The 20,657-nt window shown below is 53.5% G+C and overlaps 2 protein-coding genes across 3 annotated transcripts; both read right to left on the reverse strand.

Annotated features, from left to right (window-relative positions):
* Nucleotides 1-1,922: 1,922 nt before the first annotated feature.
* Nucleotides 1,923-9,015, reverse strand: DNAJB2 (DnaJ heat shock protein family (Hsp40) member B2). 2 transcript variants are annotated; one of them, XM_069475628.1, is made up of 10 exons: nt 8,850-9,015; nt 8,485-8,583; nt 7,710-7,819; nt 6,665-6,718; nt 6,417-6,539; nt 5,535-5,627; nt 5,215-5,317; nt 4,958-5,028; nt 3,983-4,186; nt 1,923-2,836 (listed from the first exon to the last, which is right to left on the reverse strand). In XM_069475628.1, exons 2-10 carry the CDS (start codon nt 8,547-8,549, stop codon nt 2,826-2,828), a joined length of 834 nt encoding a protein of 277 aa, XP_069331729.1. In that variant the 5' UTR covers nt 8,550-8,583; nt 8,850-9,015; the 3' UTR covers nt 1,923-2,825. The 2 variants fall into 2 exon arrangements, with proteins under 2 accessions (XP_069331729.1, XP_069331646.1); XM_069475545.1 differs by having other exon boundaries at nt 1,925-4,186.
* A 5,503-nt stretch (nt 9,016-14,518) lies between these two features.
* TUBA4A (tubulin alpha 4a) lies at nt 14,519-20,204 on the reverse strand. The gene is given in 9 exon segments (XM_069474122.1): nt 14,519-14,628; nt 15,737-15,858; nt 15,860-16,088; nt 17,317-17,348; nt 17,350-17,424; nt 17,426-17,498; nt 17,501-17,519; nt 19,690-19,859; nt 20,192-20,204. Coding segments are annotated over 9 exon segments (843 nt in total).
* Nucleotides 20,205-20,657: the final 453 nt, after the last annotated feature.

Genomic DNA, 20,657 nt, shown 5'->3' on the forward strand with positions numbered 1-20,657 from the left:
AGAGGATGGGGGCAGCAGGGCGGCAGTTCTACCCAGGGCCTTCTCCTGCCTAAGTCCCCTGGCCCCGCTCCCCTGGTTCGGGATGCCCCTGCCGTGTCTGTGTGGACCCCTCCACGCTCCAGTGTGGACAGAACAGGGTGGAGGGTCGCCAGTCCCAGCTCCTCCTGCCTTCTTGCCCCAGCTGCCCCAGCCTGCCTCTTTGACCCCTGCCCCCACATTCAGGCCTCCTGCCACCACCACCCCTGCCGCACTCAACCTCGCTCCCTCTGGCACTAGAGAACATTTCTAGAAAAATCTACTTTTGTATCAATGTGAATAAAGTTAGTGTGTTGTCTGTGCAGCTGCAACCCAGACTCCCACGCGGTTCTGTATGCTCCGCTTCCAGACTCCAGCCCCAGCCTCAGTGCCAGCCCTGCTGCCTCTCTCAGGAGGTGCAGAGTGGGACGGGAGAGCACCAGCCGCCAGCCGGGCTCTCCTGGGTCTGAAAAGGAGCTCATAGCAGGGAGGTAGCCGTTCCTTTGCTCTGTGTCTCCCGTGTGGCTGGTAGTCTCCAAGACGCTTCATGTACATTAGCTTGTTTATTCTCCACGACACTACCAATGATTAGCCCCACTTCACAGATGAAGAGACTGAGGCACAGAACTTGCCCAAGGTAACACGGTGTAGAGTGGTGGAGGCAGAATTCGAACGCAGGCAGCTTAACCTCTCTGCAGCCTCCCCTCTTGGTTCTTGGGCAGCTGCCTCATGCCCTTCGGCCTCAGGAGTAACAGACGCCGTGCAGGACTGCGGTTAGGACTGAGCGGGCTGATACTGGCAAGGTGCCTGCCACACCTTAGGCAAAGCTGCAGCAAAGCTCTGATAGTGACTCTAAGCCAGGGCTGTGCGATTCCAGACAGGCGTTCACCAGGGGTAAAGGACACTTTCTCCCTTTCTGTCATGCCCCAGCTCCCAGACCCTGTGTGGCCCTGAAGGTGCTCTTACCTGCCTGTCAGGAGGTGTCCTTGGACAAAGGTGGACACAGAAACAAAGTGAAAAGTGCCTTGGGCCTGGAGCTACTTGGGAGTTAGGGCCACATAGCCATGCTGAGGCACAGTCCCCTCAAACAAGAAATAGGGCCGATGCCATCTGCCCTGCATAGGGAGCGAAGGGAGCAGACAGCAGACCGCAGGTCCTCCGCCGGTCTGGCCATGCTGCAAGCTTCGGCAGATGCCCTATCAGGATGGAGCCTTGAAATTCCTCTTTCAGGCCAGGCTGCCTCATGGCTTTGAGGAAGATACATCATGGGCCTTTTGGCTATTGAGGGAGAAGCAGAGAGCCCACCTAGAGTGGAAGGGAGGCCGTGGGGAGCCCTTCAGCCCTGCCTGACAACGGAAGGTGCTTGTCCCAGGGCTGGAAACAGCAGGGGAGGGGTGCCTGGCTTTTTCCTCCCTGGCCTCTGACAAATTTGGGGCCTGACCCTGGGGCAGGGGGCAGACCTGCACCACTCCATGCGCCCCTGGCCCACAGCTCTGGCTGTGAACTAAGGAAACCTGCCGAGGGGCTGTCTATGGGTCTTGGGGGTATGTACGGTTTAAAGGTTTCGCCATGTGATATCGGCTTCCTGTGGTTCCTGCACTCTCCATCAAGTGTTACCTTAGTCTGATCCAAGCTATGCTGTGGAGTACTGGGTGGCGGGTGCCAGGGGAATCTGGTGTGGGCCCCCAAGAGGTGAAAACAAAGAATATAAGCAGTTCTTGGGGTTCCATGACATACTTGGGGAGAGTGACCTGGTCAAAGGGAACTTCTATCAACTGGCAAGGCCTGAACCTCCTTTTGGGCATAAAGGGAAGTGTGAAGCCTGAAGTGTCACCCACTGGTCCCAAAGGGCCCCTCCTGGGTACCCCTGGAAAGTAGGAGCACAAGAATACAGCGCACCACTGAGCTCTCAAAACTCAGCTTTATTGACTTCCAGTGTTTCCCTTGGCCTAAGCTCAGCCCTGCTGGCTTTGATAGGTCTCTGAGGCTCAATGTTACAGGGCTGGCTCCACCATTCCCCTCCCTGGCCACTGGGCTCCCCAGGCAGGGAGGAGGAGAGGCGGCTCGTCTGTGATGGTGGAAAGAATGGGCAGCAGGGTCAGAGGCCACAGAAAGCCATACAAGCAGCGGCATGCCTGGAGCTCCCATCACATGCCAATCCCAGCCACACACAAACACACCCCCAACGAGGCGGCCTTCCCTTCCAGGCTCTCTGCCCACCCACGCCATTCAGCCTTCTGGGGCCCCACCCTGCTTAGTCACACATGCTACTGCTCTGGCTTGTTCCTCGGACCCCAGGCTGCCCACAGGAAAAGAACCTCACCCAGATGCTGCAGGGCTTTGATTTGCCCACTCTAACTCTGGGGCTAGCAAGACGTGTCAGGGGAACTGAGGCTCTCTGCTCATTCCCCCGTCATCCACATTCTTACCACCCTTCCAGGGACAAATCAAAAGACACGATCTCCCTGCCTGGCAGCAAGTGACAGGCCGACCTGGGCTGGAACATGTCCCAAGATGCACAGCTCTGTAAACCCGTACCACTTCCCCCCAAGCGTGACCTATCAGAAATGAGGCTGGGTGCATTGCATTCTGGGATTTGTAGTCCCCAAGAGCCAGCACCAAACACCCAGGGAAGAGCGTGCACAGGCTACAACTACGAGGCCTCCCACCCGGCCCCCACCCACCACCCAGGCCCCAGTTCTACACTCAGCATGGGTGAGAGAGAGGAATGGAGAGGCCCCTCCCAGCGCATGAGGGAGGGCGCTGTCCTGTTGTAACTGTGCTGCAACTCTGGATCCCGGACATCCAGCTCAGAACACATCTGGGAAGAGAGCGGGGGCGGGGTGACAGGAGAGAGGGTCAGCAGCAAGCCTTGGAGGATGGAGCCGAGCATGCAGACCTGGGCTAGCCGTGTGGCCTCTCCCTGAGCCCTGATGCATGGTGGGGAAGTAACACAGGGTACAGTCCCCTCCTAGGCCTCCCTCCTGGGTCACCCTGGCCCTATCCCACCTCTCCAGGGTTAGCCAGCCTCACCTCTGCCTAGTCCCAAGGCTGGGGGCAGGCTGAGGCAGCAAGAGGAAGGGAGGAGGAGTGGACTCCGGCTCTGAATCTGGACAGCGGAGAGGCTCCCGCCCCACCCAGCTAGCCTCCCCAGAAGACCTCATGGCCCTACGGGCCCCAGCATCTTCCTCGCCACACTGAGGCCTTCTCGGGGAAGGAAGGAGAAGGGAGTCCTAGCCAGATGAGCGGCCGTGAAAGCAAGCGATGCGGCCAGCAGGGAGTTGCAGAGAGAAGAGTGGGAGGAAGAAGCGGCACCAGAAGGGAAGCAACAGAGACGGTCAGAGCTCAACACTGCACAGAAACCAGGATGGGGGTGTCTGCAGCTGGACAAGGAGAGCCCGCACTGCTCCCCAGTGGAGCTGCCAACTTGGGCTCAGAGAACCCAGGCCAAGTCCTCCTTCCTTGACACCATCAGCAACACAGGTGGCAGAGGACCTGGGCACAAAAGGCCCAGCCCAAACCACTGATTCCCCCTCAGGAATTCCCCTTCCAGTAAGTGCATCCTGGCTCCTCAGGCCCTTCGACTGCCCTGACACCCCCCAGCCTGGGCTTCACCCAGGGACCTATCAGGCCTGGGCTGAGCACAGAAAATCTTAAGTCCACACCGGAGTGCAGGTGGGCCTGTGAGGGAAACTTGCGGAGGGAGCCCGGAGTTGGAGACGGGCTCCTGCAACTCAGCCATGCTCCTCTCCACTCTCCCGGCAGTGAGCCAGACCCCAGTCATGACCCGAATCAGGCCTCGCTGGGCCTGGTGTTCAGAGGATGAGGCAGCGGGAGGCCTTCTCCTCTGGGGATGGGCTGGGTTTGGCCGCCTCACCCCTTACACCCTCATGGGTCCCCCCCACGCCTGGATCTTGGTGCTGGGCCTTGGGCCGCCCCTGCCGTCGTCGCTGTGCCTCCCGCCCACCTGCCGGTTTCTTCCCAGCTGCCTCCATCTCTGACAGGCTGTAGGCCATGGCAAGCTGCAGGTCCTCATCCTCAGAGAGGTCACTGTCAGAGGGCCGTGCAACAGCTGTCTGCCGGACCTGAGCGCCCCCGGACCTCGAGGTGACTGACTGTTGCTGCTCACGACGGCTCAGCTCCAAGCCCAGTGCCAGGTCATCTGGGACACCTGCAAGAGTCACAGCCACCATGAAGCCCCAACCCGGGCCAGGGTTTGACACCTGACAGTCTCTCATTCGGAATTGGTGCGCGTGCATCCCGGCACCTGGGGCGGTGACTATGAGCACGGGGAGGCACTCAGCTGCACCAGGTGGGAGCTAGCCTCCATGGGCAAGTTACTCAGCCTCCCGGCACCTCTCTTCCTTCATTTATAAAGTGGGATAAGGATAGTGCCTACCTACTCAAATTGTTCCAATGATTAAATAAGACAACCCATGAGAAGTGCTTGGCCGGCAGACATGAAAGGTTAGCCATGGCGACAACCCTGCACAGCATGGTGTGGTGCAAAAAGTTCCACTCCAAGAATCGTGCATCCTGAGTTTGACTCTTGGCTTATCCCTTGTTTGATAGGAAAGAGTGTTGGGCCTGGGCTACTTGGAAGCTAGGGTCATTTAAGCATGCTGCAGTGCAGTCTCCTCAAATAAAAACTGGGGGGTCACCATCTGCCGTGCTTATTTCCCTGGCTGCTTTAGGAAGACAGGGGATGGCGCATGTGTGCAAGTGCTTTGCAAATGTAAGGCACCCCCCTCGTGGTCATGGTGATTAGCCAGCCCTCTCAGACACCCCTAGGATCACCATCTCTAACCCTGCCAGTCTGGCCTGTGGCTGCCACTCCCTCCCAGCCCCAAGGGAGTTCAGAGAGCAGCAGTTTGGGGAGGGGGCTTCAGGGACGGGGGCTGGGGCTTCCTGCCAGGGCCTGGGTGGCAGAGCCACTCCGCACCATTGATTGTGATTGACTTCAGCTGCCCATCCTCCTCCACTTCCACTCGCTCCTGCCCGTTCTCCATGATTCTGTGGGAGACAGCACAGTTCAGGCAACAAGTGAAGACTGAATCCTGTAGGCACTGGTCCCACTCTGGCCACCACATTGGACAGTACAGACTGGGCCCTGCCCTCAAAGAGCTGACCTATTTGTACACAGCTCACGGCTCCACCGCAGACCCTGCCCCACTGTATGGCCCCCGAAGGAACTCTCACCTGCGTGTCGTGATGCGGCGTCCTTGGACAAAGGTGGTAGATGTAGAAACAGAGCGAAAAGCACCAGCCCCAGGACTGAAGGAGAAAGATGAGGAGGAGAAATCTGGCATCGAGACAAAGGAGGAGGAGGAGGAGAGGTGGTTAGACACAGGCTGTAACACTGCCTGCTGCAGTCACCAAGGGCCAGGAACCCCAGCGGAGCCTCCCACACAGCTTCGAGAGGCAGGGCTCCAGCTATGGAGGGTACTTGGCAAAGTAACAAGCTGACACCAGGGGTTCCAGGACTCAGAGCTCGAAAAAGTGGGAGGGACAGCGCTTACCAGAGTGCCCAGGGAAGGAGGAAGAGAAGGTAAAGAAGGAACCCGAGGGTCGGGAACCCCGGTTCTGAAGCTCTGAGAAGGGGCCCAGCTCATCTGCAACAAGTAAGCAGATTAACAGTTATCTGGTGAAGAGACTTCCCCCCAAAGGTGTGTGAATCCCACTTCTAAGTCTAGAAATATAAACTTCTAAGCAATGGGTACATTTCTGATTTTTTTTTCCATTTTTGGTTGGGCTTATTTACAAATTAAATTCCTTTTTAACATTGCATGTGGAAACATTCACTGGTTAGTTCTGTCCACAATAAAGAATAAAGGAAGGAGGAGGGAAGGGAAAGAGAGAGGGAGGGAGGGAGGGAAGAGTGTTCTCTCAGTATAGGCAGGCAATCACGATGTGATGACAGGCAGACACAGCTGGGAGTCCCAGCTCTGCCATTTGCTGTGTGACTCTAAGCATGCTATTTGTGCCTCAATTTTCTTATCTGCAAATGGGGATAAAATTACCCATCCCTCTGGGTTTGACAGAGGATTAGGGGATATAAAATACTTGGCACACATTAATCGTTCAAAAATGGTATCTGTTGCTATGTGTAATGTTATTATTGTCACATGATGCTATGAGTCTTGCTTTCATGGCTGTTATTGTGGAGGTCTAACAATGTACTATTGTTGCTGTCATTTGATAAGGCGAGTCTGTGAAGTGTCACTACTAGGTCACGTGGGTTCTGGCCTGTGTGAGGTCCTGTCCCAGTTTCACTGGACACAGCCCCCCAAAATCTTCTGTGTGTGCCATTCTCCTTCCCTCTCAGCCTCCTACCTAAGGGGCTCCCAGCCGAAGGAAGGACAGGCCCAGATGGGGAAGTTGAGCCTCCTGAGTCCACTCACCAAAGAGCTCCGCAAAAGGGTCCCCACTCCCGAAGAACTCCCGGAAGACCTCCTCCGGGCTTCGGAAGGTGAAGGTGAAGCCAGGCCCACCACTGCCAGCTTCCGCCCGAGGTGGGCCAGTTCCTAGAGAAGCAGGACAAGGATGGGGCTTAGGGCACAGCCAGGAGCCTCAGACAGAGGCGTCCACTACAAGCACCTGTGCCCCTCCCTGCCCCACTTCCATCCCTGGGCCCCACCCCTCCACCTACCTGCCCCTGTCAGCCCTTCCCGGCCATAGCGGTCATAGATTTCCCGCTTATGCTCTGCAAAAAGAGACCAGGTCATTTCTCCCTCCCTCTGGGATGATGGCCTCCCCTCCCAAACTAGGACCCGCAGAGGATTGCCGAGAGACTGACACTTGGGGGACAGCAGGGTGCCCCAGGGACACAGGCCACAGGTTTTAACAGCAGCTCAGCCCTCACACAGCTGGCTCTTTCTCATCTGTAAAATGAATGTAATCACAGCACCTACCTCATAGGCTACTGCAAATACCAAAGGAGATAATCCATGTAAACTGCTAGGGATAGTGCCTGACACATAGGAAGTGTTCAATAAATCTTAGCTAATTATTACTATGTTATTAATAATTGGGGCTTAGCCTAAGTGTCACCTCCTCAGAGAGGCCTTCTGTGACCACCATAACAAAACAGGTGCCCGTTACTCCCTATCACATCACTCACTTCTCTCCTTGGAATACTCTTCACCGTCTAGAACCATGTTGATGTGTATGCCTGGTTAGCGTTGGTCTCCCGACCAGAACATAACCCTCGGGACGGGGAAAGTGCCTGCTTGTCCTCCACTGTTTCCCTGGTACCCAGCAAGCACCTGGCACTGACAGCACTCAGTGAATTCTTTTAGAATGAATGAATAAAAGACAGACATGGATTCATATTCCAGCTCTATGTGGCCTTGAGCAAGTTATGTCACCTCTCAGCCTCAGTTTCCTCACCTGTAAAATGGGAGTGATAAAACCTGCCTGGTAGGATGGCTGTAAGGACTCACGGAGATTACACCTGGCATAGAGGAGCTCAGCACACATCGGTTAACTGCCCTGCCTCCTTCCCCCGCCAGGACCCAGGCCACGCCTACAGGACTCTGGGGAGTAGACACTGAGCTGTCCCTGGGGAAGGGGGAGGTACTTAAATGTCAGGTTGGAAAAAGACTGGGGTGGCAGAGGCATGGCTTTGGGAAGGCGTGAGATGGGGTGAGAAGTGGGGGTCGTATGCTGGGCCCTGCCTTGCCCCCAGCCCTTACTGTCCGACAGCACTTCATATGCCTCCGCCACTTCCTTAAATTTCCTCTCAGCAAACTCTTTATTATCTGGGTTCTTGTCTGGGTGCCACTGGAGAGCCTTCCGCCGGTACCTGCAGGAAGTGGGTTCAGAGGGGAGGGTCAGGGGACAAATGCAGGCACTTCCCACCAGGGAACTGAGCGACCCATTTTCCCACTAGCCCAACGTTATCCTGTCACCACTGGATCCCAGCCACCCCAGCTGCCAGGTCTGCCTCTGCTGCCATGTGTTAACGGAGCTCCTCTGTCCCTCCTCTGCTGCCAGTGCTGGGACTTCACGTATGAGCAGATGGTAATGCAAGCGTGAGAAAGCCTGGCCCTAACCTCTCCCTGGGGCCACTGGACCAGGCTGCAAAAGTTGGGGGTACATGTGGCCCCTCACAGTACAGGGACACTGGCCCCTCCTCCTCACAGAGCCTAGGCATCTCTGCACTGCACCCTGAGAGAGCCCACGGGCCAGGGTTGGGGGAGGAGTAGCAGGGAGGGCAGGGGACCGGAGGGGATGGTCCACTGGAGAAGGACTCACAGAGCAGCTCCCAGCAGAGCGTCTTTACTCCGGCCCTTCTCCTTATGCTCTTCTAGGGGTCTCCCTCCCCCCCTACAGGTGTCACCCCGAGGGAGCCCCCCAATGCTTTCTAACGATCTGGTTCCCTTAGACACCTATAGGTGTCACTCTGAAGTGCCCATGTGGTGGGCGGCGGAGGGTGAGAGGTTTTCTGATGCACATGGAGGCACTTACGCCTTCTTGATGTCATCAGCGGATGCACTTCGCGGCACGTCTAGGATCTCATAGTAGGATGCCATGGCAACTGTCAGTCGTCAGGCGGCCTCCTTGGGGCTGCAGGAGAGAAGGAGTCAGGCAGAAAGAACCACGAGCCCCTCCCTGGAGACCCCCGTGGTGGCGGGAGGCGCTCCGAGGTGGCAGCGGAGCCCGCTGATTCCACTTGCGGCCAGTGACCAGGCTCCCTCCGGCAGCCTTATCTGTCCTCGCAGGCCGGGGCCAAGGGCTATCTCGGTGCCCAGGCCCGGGGAGCCCTATCGGGGCTCCCTAACTCCAGCAGCCGGGCCCAGGGCCCCCAGCCTGGCCAAAGGTCCTGGCCGCACCTCCTCCGCCGGGAGTCCTCGGCCTCCTGCGGCGCCCCGCCCCTGCCCCCCGCCGGGAACCGTCTGGCACCCGCAGCGCGGCTCGCGGCTGCTGCGTAGGACGCCCGGCCCAGCTGTGCGCGCAAGCATGCGTCAGCGGCGCGGAAGCTACTAGACACGGAGGGAAGGCCGGCTCTGCCGGTCCGGGGGGCGGGGGAGGGGTGCAGGGGCTGCCGGGAGATGGGGGAGGAGCCGGCTATTTTGGGCTTGCACCAGGATGACGTCATCCCCAGATGGGACCTGGGAGACAGCTGCCCCCTCCATCCAGGCGTGACGCACTTGCACAAACACAGAGGCAGGGGCAGCCCACAAACAAGCCCCAGGTCCCTTTGTCACTTTCTTATAATCATGCTGACGATCCATGGTTACTGACCGACCTCAAGGACTCACACACTACACGCCAGGGCCTAACTCCGCCCCTTCTTCGTCTCCCTGCCTCAGCCCCAGGTCCTCCAAAGAGGCTGCCCTGACTTCCCTGAGTAGGTCAGACTTGCCTTTTATAGCATCTCATGGCATTTCCTTCATCACGCTTGGCAGAGCCACATATTACGGTTTATTGGTTTAGTTGATTACCATTCACCTCCCCCCTAGAATGTAAATTTCACAGGGCCAGGATTGTGTCTTTTTTCTCACGGGTGTATGAGGGCAGCAGTCAGGTTCAAAAATATCCATTGGATGATAAAATAAGGTACAGATGCAAACTCTTTGTTGACAGTTTCCATACGTTTGGGGAAGGTGAAGTTAAAGGGAACAGTGAAAAGGAATTCCCCAGATTCCAGTCTTCCCAAACTGATCTTGAGTAGGCCTGTTCCACCTCGAAATGATTCCTGGGTTCAGGCCTCATGGGAGAGTTAGGGAACCTTCCAGAATTGGCTCCTGCTTGATACTATCCAGGCCAATCCACAAGCATTAGTTGAGCACTTTCTACAAACCAGATGCTTCCAGAATGTATAAAAGATGTATATATTCTACAAACTAGATGCTTCTAGAATGTTTAAAGAATGTTGCCCACTCCCTGCCTTCTCAGAGCTGGAACTTGATAAGATACCAGCCCATCAGTACAGCTGCTGGGAAACCCCAAGGCTTTGGAAACAGATAGACCTGAGTTTACAACCTGGCACTGCTGTGAGACTTGGGACGACCTCCCAGGACTCCGTTTTTTTCTCACTAAATATAGGTAGTGCCTAGGGTTGTTTGAAAGTCAGAGGAGACATAGTAGTAATACATAGTAGGCGTTATTAGTACAATCCTCTCTGGCATTATGATTGGCCCAAGCAATGATGATTACGTGAGTCCAGAAAAGTATTTTAGACTATTTTGGCACACTTCGCCAAAGAGAAGGGCTTGAGCTGGACATGAGAGAAGGTGATGTGCATTTGTCCGGTTTTCTTGGCCACCCACCATCAGAAGCTCCTGCCTACTTTTGGGTAATTCCGGTTGCATCGGCCCTAATGGGAGGCAGGCCACCACCTTCCACAAAGCCACAGGCTTGCTCTCCCAGACTTCTCAGCTCTAAGGGGGCAGGCAGAAGACATAGTATCTGCCAATCAGGTGTTCCAACTGGGACTTTGAATCTAGAGCAGGTCGCAGAGAAGCAGGGGCAGTTGAGAATTCATTTCTGCAGCCCTGCTGGTGGCGATTGAGCCAACATAGCGACCCCTGGTGTCTGAAGGAGGAAATGTTGCCCCAGTGCCTGAGTTGGGGGTTCAGTGCAGGGGGTGGAGGGGATAGGAGTCTCTTGCACAGGCTGTCCTGTGCCCTAACCTTGACTGTGGTGCTGTCTGCCCACTTCCCTTGGTGCCTGCCTGTTTGCTGAGTCCTGTTTGCTGGCCTTTGTGTTGATCCTGTGTGCTACCCAGTATCTCGCTAACTGGGAGGTGGGTGGAGCAGTGTTTTAAAATTTGCCAGAGTTAGCTTCTGCTGTTTACAAGAGTCCTGACTGACACAAAGACTAGGGCAAAGACAGGGCTTAGACTTGATATAAGAGGAAGGAGTAGATTAGATTAGGTCACTCCAAAATCTTCCAAATCACTGCCTTTTTCTTCTTGCTTCTCTTAACAGACATTTGTCTAGCACCTACCATATATGTGGTGTTATGTTAAGAATAAGAATACAGAGAGGTTTAAATTTCAGTCCCTGTGTTCAAGGAGATGAAAATCTAGTTGGGACACAGACAAATGACAACTGAGGGAAATTATATGGAACACATCTAGCAGACAAAGGGTTAATTTCCTTTGTTCACACACAAAAAAATCCAACAAATTAGTAAAAGACAAAGCAATTTTTAAATGGGTAAAGGCACAGACAGCTCACAGAAGAGGAAGTACTGGCTTTTAAACACATGAAAATCTCAATCTCATTCATAACGAGAATTATGAACAAGAGCTGCAACAAAATACTTTGTGTCACTTATTGGATGATTGACAAAGATCAAAAAGTTTAATACATTCTATGGGCAAGACTGTGGGCACAGGCATTCTCATAAATTGGTAGTGGTAAGCTATTTAATTTGTTGTAACCTCTAAACAGAGCAAGATGGGGTACATCAAAATGAAAGGTGCGTAACCTTTGACCCAGCAATTCCAATTCTAAGAAGTTATGGTCATATATATATGCCAAGAAGTATATACAAGGGTTGCAGCATTCTTTTTAATAGCAAAAGATTGGAAACAGTCTAAATACCCATTAAGAGCAGACTGGTTAAATAAATAATGGTACACCATATAATGGAGTATTATCTTATCATCAAAAAGAATGAGGCATAGCTATAGGTACTGATATGGGCCATCTTCCAGATCTATTGTTAAGTGAAAAAACAAGGTGTAGAACAAAGTATATTCTAAATGGGTATACACACAGTCGTACAGGTAGAGCATCCTTAATCCAGAAATCCACAATCTGAAATGCTCCAAAGTTTGAAAGTTTTTGAGCACTGACATGACACCACAAGTGGAAAATTCCACACCTGATCTCATATACCCAAACTTTGTTTCAAGCAAAAAGTTATTTGAAATATTGTATAAAATTACCTTCAGACTGTGTGTATAAGGTATATATGAAACATAAATGAATGTCATGTTTAGACTTGGAGGGTCCCGTCCCTAAGATATCTCATTATGTGTATGCAAATATTCCAAAATCCAAAAAATTCTGAAGTCCAAAATACTTCTGGTCCAAAGCATTTCAGATAAGGGATACTCAACCTGTATATATGTAGATGTCTCTGGAAGGAAACATTAACAAAAAAGTTAACAGTGGTGGCTATCAAGAGGGGAACAAGATGAAAGAGATGTTTTCCTTGTTCATAAATCTCTTTGATACCTTTTGAATTCTGAAATATGTGCACATAATAACTGTTCACACACATAATTTTTAAAAATCTAGTTGAGGAAATAGGACATCAATAAGAAGCCAAGTGCTGTTGTACCAAGGCAGCCCATGCTGAGTGCCAAGTGAGTAACAGAGACAGACAGGAGGTGCTGAAGGACTCCAGAGGAGGGGAGAGCTCCCCAGCCTGAATAGGTTCTGGATGGCTGTGACCTAAGCTGGAAGGAATGTCAACATTCCGAGAAGCAGGGGAGGTGGTGTTCCAGGAGGAGGGAATGGTGAGAAAACACCTTTGGAGGCAGGCATGTTCCTGACACATCAGAGACCAGGGAATAAATTTATTGGGTGGAACTTAAGGTTGGGAACCTATCTCTTGTGTCTGCCTGAGGTAATTGGACCCTGGCTTCAGGAGCGTCAGGGATAAAAGTATTCCCCTGCACCGAGGAGTCCCCAGGAGCCAGGCTGGGTGGTGCTCCCAGCTGCCCCAGGAGATCTGGCTTGCCACCTCCCCACACCCACACCCAGTCCAACCCAGGCCTGCCAGGGCCTGCCAGCAGGGTTACTAGCTGGAAGGCCTCACAAGGTCCCACAGGAGATGGCCACACAGCTGCCCGGGGTGGGAGGGGCTGGCTGGCACAGCAGACAGGAGGGGACACGGGCCGCCTCTCTGGATACCCAGCCATCCTGGCAGGCGAAGGCCCCACCTCCCTCTCGGTCCTCCCTCCTGGCCTCTCACAGGCCTTCGCCCCACCTCCTGTGAGTTGCTGAAGGATGCTTTCCAAGGGACACTGACAGCCCCCAAACCTGGCCCCAAAGAAACCTCTGCCCCCATTCAGACCCAGAAGCTGGGACCCCACGCCCCACCTTGATGCCCTCCACCCAGAGTCTGGGCAGGGCACTGTCAAGCGTCACCCCCTCCCTGCCCTCGAGGCACCTGAGTCACTGTCTGGGCACTGGAGACCTGGCAGGCCCAGAAGAGGTGGCGTCTGGGTGGTGTCTGGAACCGCTGTGGGCAAGAAGTGAAGGCCCCTGAGGAAAAGGGCGGTCAGCAGCCTGAGCCCCGGCCGGGCGGCCTGCGTTTTGACCCCGACCCCTCCATTTACTAGCTGGGTAACCCTTGGCAAGTCACATCACCTCTTTGACACTCAGTCTCCACGTCTATAAATAGGCATTCATTTAACAAGTTCATTCAACAGATACGTATTGAGCATATGGTATGTCAAGCAACATCTGGGGCGCTGAGAGTCGAACAGTGAAAACAGACCAAGGCCTTGTTCCTATGAGCTTCCATTCCAGAATAATGCGGAATTGTACAAAATAGTAACTGTACTTCCCTCAGGATTAAACAAGGCCATTGGATACAGGGCCAGGCACATAACAGGTGCTCAGTAAATGATAACTACTTCTGGGGGTTTGAAGGGCTTCCAAAGGAACCCCTCTTCCCTTCCCAAATTTGAAACCAGTTGAGAGACAGAAGTCAGACAGATGGAGGTTTAAAAGTCAGCTCTTTAAGAGAAAAAAAAAAAAAAAAGAATTGGAGGATATAGCTGAGCTATTCAATCAAAATGGGCTTCTAAATACACCCTCTGAATTACATTACCCCCACCCCACCGCGTAAGCACTCGTGCACATACACACACACACACACACACACACCTGCAGGCCTCTCCTTCCCTAGGACAGAGCCTCCCCTGGAAGCTTAAATCCTCAAAGAGGAGTAGAGGAAAACAATTCCGGGAGAGCGGAGGAAGTTGCCGAGCTGGGTACGCCCATCCTGTCTTCTCTAAACTCCCCAGCGCCCTGTTACTTCTACTCCATCCTCTACTTACTACAAAGTAATTGCTGAGACGAGTGGCAGGGACAGCCAATGGGGCCAGACAAGGAAGGGAAGGGGTCCCTCCATTTCCATCTTTACCCCCCACAGGCCCTGAGTGGCCCCCAGCATGAGGCCCAGTGCAGGTATGTGCAGTGACCTGCCTGTTCTCTGAGATCTTTTCCCCACCTTCCCTGCTCTGTGTCCCGCAGGGCTGCTCACCCTTTGCCCTGTGTCACCTGCTATCTCACTGCTGTCTAGGGTCAGCAGATTGGAACCACTGGCTAGAGATTGAGGGTGTGAGGGAGAGAAAAGCCAGGGTATCTCTCCCCCTTCTAAATCAAGTGGCTTCTCAGGCTGCAGTTGTGTCTCCTCCATGGCTCTGGATCCTGCCAAATGTCCCTCCTTCCTTGGTCCCTCAGGCTCCTTCTGGGTAGCCCTGCTGCGGTTCCAGCTCCCATTTGATGGTCCCAGCTCCAAGGCTCTGGCATCACATCTCATCCTTTGGCTCCCCCAGCCCTGGGGGTGACAGCAGCTTCCTGCTGTTCCTAAATTTTGGGTTGCCTTCCATGAATCCAATCTTGAGAAGTGACACCAAGTCTGGGGAAAGGACAGTGCAAGAGGGACAGAGCTGAGGGTGACACTGAGAACTTAATCTCTTCTGGGGTGGGGTGGGATGGGGATTGCCCTCGTTCCAATACCTCTGATGGTTAAACCATCCCCCCAGCCCAGCAGGGGTTAGAGAAAGTCCATAGGAAAGGATTTAAGGGCCACCAACATTTGGAAGTGGCATCGTGAAGCTGTGTTTGCATAACACCATAAGATTGAATAAAGGTCAATTATCTTTATCAAAAAGTGGTGAGTGTTGATGGAGATCACTGGGATGTAAGCCTCCAGCCCCCAGCCAGTCCCCCTTTGTTGCTGCCACTGTACCACTGTTCTGCCTCAACGCCAGCTTCAGGACTGTCTATACCCCAGCCTCCTGCCTGGAGGAGACAAGGCTCCAGATTGTAGGGTGGGCTAGTGAGCCCCAGATTACTCTGATGCTTCACTTAGATCCTCCCAGCCTCACCAGGCTCCTGCTGCAGCTCCGTGGGGGCTCCCCTGACTTCACACATGCACAACTCAACAGCGCTGCGTCCTCCTCCCCACTCCTGCAGGGTTTCCTGGTGACTCTACAGCACCCAGAAGTGCAGGGGAGTTGATGCTTCTTGTTCTTCTTGTTGCTGTTGCTGTCTGAGATGTTTTGAAATGGGGATCTCGATATATCGCCCAGGATGGTCTCCACCTCCTGGGTTCAAGCGATCCTCCCACATCAGTCTCCCGAGTAGCTGGGATTACGAGCACAAGCCACCATGCCCAGCGACAGAGTTGCTGCTTAATGGGGTGAAGGCTTAGCCAATGGAAGAAGGGAGCCAGAGCATAAGCCCCTCACCCTCACTCCCTCGCCTGTCCACTCACCAGGGATGGCTCTGAGATGGCATGTATTCAGCTGCATCCTCTAGGGGGAACTTTCCCTCCTTGCCTGCTTTCTCCCCTGGGCCCCCATTCTGCTCCCTGGAATGCACTCTGCAATGAAATCTGAAGTCATGTCTGCTTTCTGGTGAATCTCAACAGCAGCCTTCCTGTCTCTCACGGAGGAGAAGCCCTCCCTCCCTGGCTTTTCCCAAGAGAAAAAGACACGCATGAGACGATGAAGCCACAGCACTTTGTTTAGGGGAGACACACAGCATTTCCCAGTATTCATCCCCCCTCCTCTTCCTCTCCCTCCCCTCCACACTATCCATGCCCACCTCCCTGTAATCCCTCTCCAGGATGGCCGTATCCTCTTGCCTCAGAGAACTCCCCCTCTTCCATGCCCTCACCCACATACCAGTGCACAGACGTCTTCTTGGCATGCATCAGGTCAAACTTGTGGTCCAGGAGGGCCCAGGCCTCCGTGATGGCAGTGGTGTTGCTCAGCATGCACATGGCACGTTGCACCTTGGCCAGGTCACCCCCAGGCGCCACAGTGGGCAGCTGGTAGTTGATACCAACCCTGAAGCCTGTGGAGCACCAGGCTACAAAGTGAATGCTGTACTTGGTCTTTTTTTTTTTTTTTTAATTTTTATTTTTCTAGAGACAGAGTCTCGCTCTGTTGCCCAGCTGCATTTGGTCTTGATGGCGGTGATGGCAGTATTGACATCCCTGGGTGGGGGAAGGGAGTCCACTCTTTCTCCTCCTCCTCACTCTTTCTCTCTAAAATCTCCTGAGGGCTTTAACATGCTCTCTTGAGTCTTGTGACATAGTCGACCTTGTCCTCATAACTTGCCAACTCCCCCAGCTGCACACCGATGCCCACATGTGTTTCTGGAGGACTCCTCTACTGAGACCAACAAGCCAGGAACCTGACCCCATGCCGTGTGGAAGCCAAAGTCAATCACAGAGCCTTGAGCCAGCATTATTTGGATCCTTGTTTTTCACAGGGCCTGCTGCCCACATCCTGTAATACAAGGTAATATTCTAGGGGTGCTTATGGACCCTGGCCATAACTTGGCCAGGCAGCCCGCTGTCATGTTTGAATGAGTGGTCACTCTGCCTAGCACCAGGCCAGTCACTATAGGAGATAAAAGTGAGATAAAGGTCAGTTGGCCTCCTCTGATCAGAGATCAGGGCCCGACCTCACAGTCCTGGTCCTATGTGTTGAAGACTCGTCCAGGAGCCTCTCCCATGAGCTAAAGCTGTCCTTCCCCAGTCTCGTCTCCAGACCACTTCAGGAGAGGAATCCAGATTCCCCCACATCAGCCCTTCCCTCACCAGCTTCCGGATCTGGTCCAGCACCAGGTCAGCGAGCTCCTTCCCAGGGCTGTAGTGGCCTCGGGCATACTTATTAGCAGCATCTTCCTTGCCAGGGATGAGCGGCTCGGGTGGAAGAGCTGACGGTACGTGCCCATCTGAACTTCATCTGCAATGGGCAGAGTTTTGGGCCCCACCTGCCCTTGGAGTCTGGCTCTCTCTCGGAGCCCATTGTACCCGGAGGGAGTGGGTCACCAGGCCCCAGCATCTACCCCGGAGGAGCTGCATTCAGGCCATTGCCATTATCCTGCCTGGATGTGTTTTCAATGACAAGGAAAGGGATGTGGGGTGGCCTGGGGACTCAGGGGCAGAGTGACAGAGCTCCTGTAGATCTGGAGTTCTAATTGACTGCAGCAACTGGGAGGCCATAACCACAGGCTCCAGTGCTCTCCAGAGTGGGACTTGCTGTGGTACCTGGGGACACAGCCATGGCAGGGACTGATCATCACTCACCAATCAGGGTGGGCTCCAAACGTCACATGGCCATGTTTTCTACTCCCAGTTTCACTAAAGAAGATGTTGAAGGAGTCATCCCCTCCCCCAGTGGTCTTGTCTCTGGGCATCTGGTTGGGTCCCATGTTCCAAGCAGTAGAGTTCCCAGTAGGCATTGCCAGTCTTCACTCCAGCCTGCCCACATGGACTGAGAGGCATTCATGCTGAGCGGGCAAAGGGCAGAGAACAGCCTTAACAGAAAGAAGCATATCATGCCTGGCCACAGTTCCTGCCTGCCTTCCTCTAGTGGTTCTCTGGCTGAGGGCCAAGGTTCCTGGACTCTGCTCTTCTTGCCCCACCTCTGTGTCTAAACATTTACTGGTGGCATTGAGGACCAACAGGCATTGGCTCTAGGGGCTGGGCAGAAACCCTCCCGGGCAGCAGAAAATGTAGGCAGTTCTAAGATTATACAGTCTTGCTCAGTGACTAAGTGTATCAATGAGGAGCATTGAGGGGATCGAATGAATCTAGCAGAGCACAATAATCAACCCATCTGTGCTCAGAAAGAAATTAGGAGCCATTGGTGGGGGAAGCAAAGAAAAATATTACAAAGATATGGCTGGATGTGGTGGTTCACACCTGTAATCCTAGCACTTTGGGTAGCTGAGGTGGGAGGATCGCTTGAAGCTAGGCATTCAAGACCAACCTGAGCAACATTGCAAGACCCTCTTCTCTACAAAAAATAGAAAAATCAGCCGGGCATGGTGGCACATATCTGTAGTCTCAGCTACTCAGAAGGCTGAGGTGGGAGGATGGCTTGAAGCTAGGCGTTCAAGACCAACCTGAGCAACATTGCAAGACCCTCTTCTCTATGAAAAATAGAAAAATCAGCTGGGCATGGTGGCACATACCTGTAGTCCCAGCTACTCAGAAGGCTGAGGTGGGAGGATGGCTTGAGACCAGGAAATGGAGGTTGCGGTGAGCTATGATGCTGCTGCTATACTCCAGCCTGGGCAACAGAGCAAGACTCGTGTCTCTAAAACAGAAACAAAAACAAGCAAAAAAGATAAAGCATGGGAAAACATTATCATTGGAATTGTAATAGTGGTTCTCTCTGGCAGGAGAGAGAGGTGGGGGCAGCTGGAGAGGGATTGTATTTCTCAAGTTGGTAGTTACTATTTGTTACATTGTTCTTTATACCTTTTTGCATGTCTGAAATATTTTGTAATTCTTTAATGAGGATACTTTCTCCATAAATGTTACACTTCACAGACTTTTTTATATGACACAAGTGCCTTGACTTCTTATGATTTTTATTTTTATTTCTTTATTTATTTTTAAGACTATTCAAGTGAAGCAGTGGGAGTGGAGAAGGAACAAAGGAATCTGTAACTGGTTGTGATCAATTAGTTGTAGACACGACACTCAGACTAGCCTTCTTACAACTTTTAGATGACTAGGATTAATGTATTAAATAATCTGCATTCCAGTCCCATTACTTCTCTACTTGTCTTGATCACGAGTCTTAACCTCTTTGTCGATGTTCTCCCCTGTGACACATGGGCAATAATATAGTAAGAGCTCCTCCTGGAATGGCTATGAAAGAACCCATGGAAGTGCCTGGCACACTGCCTGACACACACTAGGGTGCGCCACACGTGTTGGGTCTCTACCAACTTCCCAGCCCCAATCCCTGGTGTGATGGTAAGAGAAGGTAACGAGTTGAGCTGGGAGAGATTTAAGGACTCAAGGACTCGAGAAATCCCAGGTCCAGGAGGGAAGGCTGACTCGACTTGCCAGTTACCCAGCAAGGCCAGCGCCAGCTCCTGCTCTTCTGAGCTGCCCAGAGCCAGACATTGTCCTGGACCCCAGAACTGCTGGTCTATGCAAGGGGTCTCTGGCCTCTTGGGGAACAACGCCACACACTGTAGGGCAGCAGGTTTGCAGCAAAGAGCTCAGCCTCTGGAGTCACACAGACCTGGCCTCAAATCCCTGTCCCTCTGTGACCTGGAACGAGTTACTGTACCTCAGCTTCCCTAGTGCCTTTTTCTTGAAGGTAGAACTAGAATAATCTCATACGTGGCAGACTTGGTTGTTACATTGTGTAGTTCCCATTTATTAAGCACAATTAGGTGTCAGACACTGTGCTAGGGCGCTTCACTTACACTATCTGATTTAATCTTTACTACAATCCCCTTAGGCAGGTGCTTTTACTTCCCTCATTTCATAGATGAGGAAACTGACCCCCAGAGAGGTTAAGCAGCTTGCTTAAGGTCATGAACAAAACCAGGAATATTCAGAGCAGGGACAGCCTTGCACCGACCATGCTCCTAACAGCCCTTCTGTCAGGCTGGGTGGGGAGCCAGGTAAATGGTATCAAATGAGCCCGCACACAGCCAGCTCTCCCTGGATGGGAGCGCCTCCCTCCCCCTCCTCCCCTCGATCTCTCCACCGATCTGTAACTGGAACAAGGGGTGAGACGAAGGTGCGGCAGATGGGCAGGGGGCAGAAACCAGGGCCAGCAGCCTCCATGGACGATGTGTCCCCAGAGCCCAACCGTGAACCTGCGGCAGAACCCAGCGTTTGGAGATTTAGCCAGTAAAGTGCCTACACTTCCTGCTCAAGTCCTGCTTACCCCACACTCCCCACCCCTAAACTCAGAGCCCAGCCTCACACCCTGGTTACCATTGACCTTCCCTTCCCCTCCTCGGTGGGTTTGTGCCCCCCGTGCCAGCACACTTGGGGGCCATGCTCACATCAGGAAGTTCCTTTCCCTCTCCCCACCTCACCTCACCACACACTGTAGCCCCATGAGGACCTGGGCTCCCGAGGCCCCCCCCCCCACACCAGACATCTTGGGTCCACTGGGACCCTCCTTGCCTGCTCATTCTCCCACCTCCGCTCACCATGCTGCCTGGATGGTGGCAGGCTGGGGTCCTCTGTCTGTATATCCGCTGCTCCCACAGCCGCCTGGCCAGCCTCCTTATACTCTCTGGTCAGCTCACAGCCCGGGAGGGCAGGCCTGGTGACTCAGTTACAGAGCAGCAGGAAGTGGAAGCCAGGTGGGGCAGGCAGAGGAGTGGCCAGGGCTAGTAACCCCACACAGGTACCCAAGCCCCTGTGCACATGGGGTCTGTTGGCAGTCACACGTCCCATCTCCTGGTGGCACAGCCTGGACTTCACAGGTGGGAGAGGATTTAGAAATCAAGCCTCCTGTGTGCCAGCACTGCTGCCACCCCCTGGGCTTGGTGAAGGCTGGAAGTGGAGTGTGGGTGGGACTAAGAAGATGTCTGCAGTGATCCAGAAAGAATGAGTCTGGGGCCAGAGATCAAGCCTAAGTGTATTCTGGCTGGAAACTCTGA

This window comes from Eulemur rufifrons, chromosome 1, assembly GCF_041146395.1.
Source record: "Eulemur rufifrons isolate Redbay chromosome 1, OSU_ERuf_1, whole genome shotgun sequence".
Taxonomy (NCBI): Eukaryota; Metazoa; Chordata; class Mammalia; order Primates; family Lemuridae; genus Eulemur; species Eulemur rufifrons.

What these genes read in the sequence shown, in the direction of transcription:
- DNAJB2 (XM_069475545.1), bottom strand. Translation starts at nt 8,549, where the DNA reads ATGGCATCCTACTATGAGATCCTAGACGTGCCGCGAAGTGCATCCGCT. An exon ending in CCCTTTTGCGGAGCTCTTTG is followed by an intron (nt 5,628 to 6,416) that starts GTGAGTGGACTC and finishes TACTTGTTGCAG; the next exon opens with ATGAGCTGGGCCCCTTCTCA. An exon ending in CTCCTTCCCTGGGCACTCTG is followed by an intron (nt 5,318 to 5,534) that starts GTAAGCGCTGTC and finishes TCTCGATGCCAG; the next exon opens with ATTTCTCCTCCTCATCTTTC.